The sequence below is a fragment of the Neoarius graeffei genome, chromosome 8, assembly GCF_027579695.1.
Source record: "Neoarius graeffei isolate fNeoGra1 chromosome 8, fNeoGra1.pri, whole genome shotgun sequence".
Lineage (NCBI taxonomy): Eukaryota > Metazoa > Chordata > Actinopteri > Siluriformes > Ariidae > Neoarius > Neoarius graeffei.
The window spans coordinates 88,116,999-88,122,998 of NC_083576.1; the positions used below are offsets into that span (position 1 = coordinate 88,116,999).

Consider the following 6,000-nt stretch of genomic DNA (forward strand, 5'->3'; position numbering starts at 1 on the left):
TATCACTCAGAATACTGTAGCAAAAGTGGTACAAAAATTTAAGAAAGCTGGAACTGCAACCATCTCACAGAGACATCCAGGTCATCCATGGAAGTTAACACCTCGACAGGAATGTCTTCTGATGAGAAGGGTTGAAGAAAATCGGCATGCAAATTCACTGCAGTTATCTAAAGAAGTAGAAAGCCAAACTGGGGTGACTATTTCCCATGACACAATACGGTGGACACTGCAGAGAAATGACATGCTTGGACGCCGTCCACAAAAGAAGCCTCTCTTAAAGCCCAGACACAAAAAAGCCCGCCTAGAGTTTGCCAGGGCCCATGCTGACAAAGATGTAGACTACTGGGACTCTAGACTCTGGAGTGATGAGACCAAGATAAATATTTTTGGAACTGATGTCTTCAAAACTGTATGGCATCACAAAGGTGAGGAATACAAAGAAAAATGCATGGTGCCTACAGTGAAACGTGGTGGTGGCAGTGAGTGCTGCTGGTGTCGGGGAGCTGCATTTTATTGATGGCATCATGAATTCACAGATCTATTGCTCTATACTGAAAGAGAAGATGCTACCATCACTCCATGCCCTTGGTCGTCGTGCACTTTTCCAACATGACTAAACGCACATCTAAGGCCACTGTTGGATTTCTGAAGAAGAACAGGGTGAAAGTGATTCAGTGGCCAAGTATATCTCCTGATCTGAACCCAATTGAACACCTATGGGGAATTCTGATGAGACAAGTTGAGCATCAGTCTCCATCCAGCATCCAGCCACTAAAAGAGGTCATTGTTGAAGAACGGAAAAAGATTGATGTTGCAAAATGTCGCCAACTTGTTCATTCCATGCCTAGAAGACTTGGTGCTGTCATTAAAAATCATGGAGGACATACAAAGTACTAGATGTAGTCATTTTTGTTGTGGGGTGTACTCAGTGGCGGTTCTAGACCAAAATTACTAGGGGGGCCGAGGTGGGGCCAGTGTTTTTTCAGGGGGGCACATATGGGCAAAACATGGCAATATTTAAGCGTTCAAAATGTTTTGTTTAGTTTATTTAAAACCAAAACAAAATACATTGAGCATAAATACAATGAGATAAACATTCTGTCTCAATAGCCTAAACATAAAATAAATTGTGCTCAGTAAATCTTAAAACCATGTTTCTCTTTTTTTGTAAAATAAGATTTCTATTTTTGCATACAATGAACCTTTTCTTCAGACGTGGCTGCACTGGAGTGTTGTCCAAGCACTTGCTGATATCTGGAGAAAGATGAATACAGTAAATATGAGAGTGCGACTGAGAACAACATTTATTTATCATTATTCATTTATTAATTTATTATTATATCTATTATTTGTATTTTATATTTATTAATTATTATTCAGACTTCACACTTTCAGGGTAGGCTATATGAATTGTAGGTCGACACCGCTCACACACATACATTTGTTCAACATCACAAACCTGATGGTGCTGTACTTGATATGCATGGTGAATCTGGTTGTCCCAATGACTTGTTGGGTTGTCCCTCATTCTGTCCCTCAATCTGATCCTGAATGTCTTCATCCTCACTCTCAGATTGCCTTTCAGATGCCTCACTTTCCACCTCTCCAACCACCACCTCTGGCTCTCTCTCCACCTCTGGCTCTCTCTCCTCTTTCATAATCTTCATCTTCCTTACTCTCTTTATGTTGCTTTTTGCCAACAGGGGCAAAAAAGGACATAATGTCCTTCTTGCTCCTTTCCATGATGATAGCCTACAGTAGGTCTATACTAAAAAGTAAACGGAGAGGAATGTAGCCTCTACATATCAAAAGGCCATTAAAGTTTTACAAGAAGGTTAAACACTGTCGGTTATTTTACCCATTTCCCAAAAATATTAAGTTAGGCTACTTATTGCTGTGCAACACACTTTTAAGAAAGCGCAATAAAACGGATTTATTATTGTAGTGAACAACAACAGTAAAACACGGATATGTGCAAATACTGACGTTACTAAATTGAATAATTTTCCTTACCTTCGCCTCTTTGCAGTAGCCTAGTCCTTGCAGGGCTGCAGCTGTTATCTCTCACGTCCGAAGTTTACAATTCGCGCTGCTGCGGGTCTTTCTGCTGCAGGTAACAGTGTGCGTGTAGCGCTTTAAGGAGTCCGTGTAGAACACTCCGTCATGTCAGTTCCGATCTTCGAGCCAGCGCACGTCAAAATTAATAAATCTTGTTACCTGTTCAGCACAGGGGCCACAACAGGGGCCAGGAGCAATTTTACAGGGGCACTGCCCCCCCCGGCCCCCGTTTAAAACCGCCTATGGGTGTACTCATTTTTGCACCACCCTAATTTGAGTAAAACTGAAACAATGTGTAATCTAAGTAATATTATTAACCTTACTTTCACGTTATAAGTTAAACAGATGTTATATTAAACTTTGTCTTGTCAACATTTTGGAAATTGCTTGTGTTCATTGAGATATTGTTTAAAATGTTACTTTTTAAAGGGGTTGTACTCATTTACGCTGAGCACTGTGAGCGTATGTACATTTTTGAACCTGTATATACAATTTTGACCCTGTGTTGATTTCAGAAAACCCAAAGAAAATTAAAACTTGTGCACCAAAGTCGAGTGGGTTTTTTTTAATTAAAGATGTATGCTGTACAATCAGTCTGCCACAAAAAAAAAGAACAGTTCAAAGAAATTACTGAAAGCCCAAATACTGCCATGACATTCATATCCAAAATGGCATTCATGTCACTGTATGTAAACTTCTGACCACAACTGTAACTCCATAGAATGGACGTCCTGACCAGCAAAGAACAGGGCTGTCTTGTCTGCATACAGCACAACCTTGCAATGATGAATTGGCTTTGGGAGATCATTGATAAACACGATAAAAATAAGAGTTCCTAGGACCGAACCTTGATGTGCTCCAAGGAATAGTTAATTGAAGTGCAGTTTGCTGTGTTATTTGATGTTGTTTATATGCCTTTAACTGCACTCATAAAATAGTCTAACAACAGCAATATCATAAAACACTTTTTGAATTCCTGGTTGACTGTACAGTGAAAAAAATCTCATTAATTTAAATTAATTCAAGTGCATACATCAGTTCCATGTGAATGAATTGAGGTACATTATAACAATTAGTCTTTGTATCTCCAACATGTTTTGATCATACATTTTCAAAGTCCTGAAAAAAGTCAAACCCTGTATTCTCACCCGAGCTCAAAATCGAACCGGGCCATAATTGGATCGTGTTAATACTGTGTCACTTGATCATACTCTATATAATTCAAACTAGTAATTAGGAACTTGATTTAATTATATAGAATTCATGAAATCACATTTTGATGAGAAACTAAGTCTTTTTACGTAAACTACACATAATCTGCTCTCTTAAATATTCCATTTTAAGTGTAAAGGTTAACAATTGTGTAACATCTAAGAGGAAAGTAAAATTATTTCGAAAACATAATGCAACAATGCGAAAGAGGAACAAGAGAACAAAGCTGGCTATGCTATTGAAGAGTAACATGAACCAATCATGGGTATCTGTGAGCTAATGTACGTGGAAGAGGGAAGATATCAATGTCCTCCAAGTTTGTCACACTACCCTATGACCAAGCATGAGTAGCGGTTCAAAAAATATGCAGTTGAACGGCTTCACATGTCTCTGAGGAAGCATGTGTTTGCACCACTTTCCCCAGTGAGTAGCTGCTATAATAAAATCATGGGAAGAACTGGCTGGTGGGTGGGAATTGGCATCAACTGTAGAAAACATGGACGGCTTGATTCCATTGCCTCCCACTCTACAGAAATGAAGCCAATGAACCATGTTGTCAAAATTTGGAGCCAGAGTCTGTGCAGTAGAGATGAAGTCAGGTACATCTACTCCTTTGCTATGCTCCATGTACAGTGGACAGTCCTAATGCTCAGTGGTAGAAATGATCTGATGAATATGGGGACATTGTTAAATAATGTTTATTACACCTATCCAGAGAATGTAATAGTTTCAGCTGGAGATATTTCATTAATACAGATGCATCTATGAAGGACATGTATCACATGAACTGAAAATGCGATTGGGGGGGGGGTTTGAATGCATGTACTACAAGAGCCAAATCTCCCATTTTCTTATAGCTCTATGATGCACTTCCTGTGGTGAGGTCCTTGCCCCTTCCCTTTAAAAAAGCCTTTGATAACCACATCAGACTTAAAAGCTTGACAGCAAACATGATCAACAAGCACAAGACAACAAGAGTCCCAGGAAAACCAAGAGACTTTGTCGACTGCTATTTGGATGAGCTTGATAAGGTTTGTATTTGTGTGATTTAAGTCAATTCAGTTTTGCCTGATGACAAATCATGCTAATGTGTGTTATTTTATGTCTTGTTTGTAACAGAGAGACAGTGAATCCACTTTCAGTGAAGAACAACTTGTGGCGTATGTTATAAATCTGCATGTGGCTGGAACTGAGACCACATCCAACACACTACTTTCAGTATTTCTCTACCTCATGGTTCATCCGGACATCCAGAGTGTGAACTTTAAAATTGTCCATTGCATTATCTTCTAAACCTGTTTATTAAATCAGTGTTGAACTTTTGATATTTTTGCCCAAATTGGCAGGTTGAATGAATCTCATAATAGTGCCATACATGCTTTGTTTCTAGAGAGATGCCAGCAAGAGATTGATGAGGTTCTGGAGGGAAAATCTGAGGTATCATTCGAGGACAGACACAACATGCCGTACATACAAGCTGTGATTCATGAGTGTCAACGTGTTGCCAACACAGTGCCTCTGAGTGTGTTGCACTGTACCACAAGAGATACTGAACTGATGAACTATACCATCCCAAAGGTGACGATTTTAATTGCTTTGACTTCACCGTTCCGCTACACATGTTAATCTCTGTTTTTTATTTCCCTGTGTTCCAGAGAACTCTGATCATTCCCAACCTGTCCTCAGTGTTGAGTGAAGAAGGCCAGTGGAAGTTTCCTCGTGATTTTAATCCATCAAACTTCCTAAATGAACAGGGACAGTTTGAGAAGCCTGAGGCCTTCTTACCTTTTTCGTGTGGTGAGAACTCAGGAGTGAAAAGACACTGCAAACTTCATTTAAACCTCATTTAACCAAACCAGAGATTAATTCATTTGACAAAAAGCAAATCTACATTTATGTATTCTGTCTATGTGTAGGGCCTCGTGTATGTCTCGGTAAAAGTCTGGCTCGCATGGAGCTCTTCCTCTTCTTGGTTACTCTGCTGCGCCGCTTTCAGTTCATTTGGCCTGAAGATGCAAGAGAACCAGATTTCACTCCTGTGTTTGGGCTAACAATAACACCCAAACCGTACAGGATGGAAGTCAGGCTGAGAGAACCAGCTAGAGAAATGTAGACCCAGTATATATCTGTATACTGAAAATATCTTTATGACTATTGAAGAAATGAGCCTGTCCTCATGGGCATGTGACAGTTGTTCTAGTGTTAATGTTATGTTATAATTAACATGGTGATTGGCTGTTTCACATTTAATTACTTTCTTCCTCATGGCCTTGTATCTAAAATTGTGCCTTATTTTTTTCTGTGATTCTGTGAAAAAAAGGATGTAAAAAAAGGGATGTAAGAGGTTTAATCAAGTCAAATTCCAGCTATTTAACCCATGTTAAATTAAACTGCCAGTAGTAAATCTGGATCTTGTTTTCAATGTTTGACAATGATTAAAAAGTTGCATTCATAACAAAATTTGTTTGTGCATATAAATGCCAAATGCCGTGATTGTAAATATATAAAAACAAATATATGCAGTATATTTTATTTCCTAGTGCCAGTGATATGCATGTAAACATCATGAAATACTCATAAAAGGAAAAGTGAAAGAAATAATCTTTTTGGGGTGCAGAAATAATAATAATGACTAGAACCCCAATTCCATAAAAATTGGGACACTGTGTAAAACATAAATAAAAACAGAATGTGAAGATTTGCAAATCATGGAAACCCCATATTTCATTG

General features: G+C 38.7%; 1 protein-coding gene across 1 annotated transcript in view; it reads left to right on the forward strand.

Moving 5' to 3' along the window:
- The window catches only part of LOC132890280 (cytochrome P450 2J6-like), a 30,401-nt gene extending 24,741 nt beyond the window's left edge, over nt 1-5,660 (forward strand). The window contains exons 5-9 of the mRNA XM_060927093.1: nt 4,128-4,301; nt 4,390-4,525; nt 4,661-4,848; nt 4,926-5,067; nt 5,187-5,660. Coding sequence (XP_060783076.1) covers nt 4,128-4,301; nt 4,390-4,525; nt 4,661-4,848; nt 4,926-5,067; nt 5,187-5,383 — 837 coding nt within the window. The 3' untranslated portion in view covers nt 5,384-5,660. The remainder of the gene's footprint in view (nt 1-4,127; nt 4,302-4,389; nt 4,526-4,660; nt 4,849-4,925; nt 5,068-5,186) is intronic.
- Nucleotides 5,661-6,000: the final 340 nt, after the last annotated feature.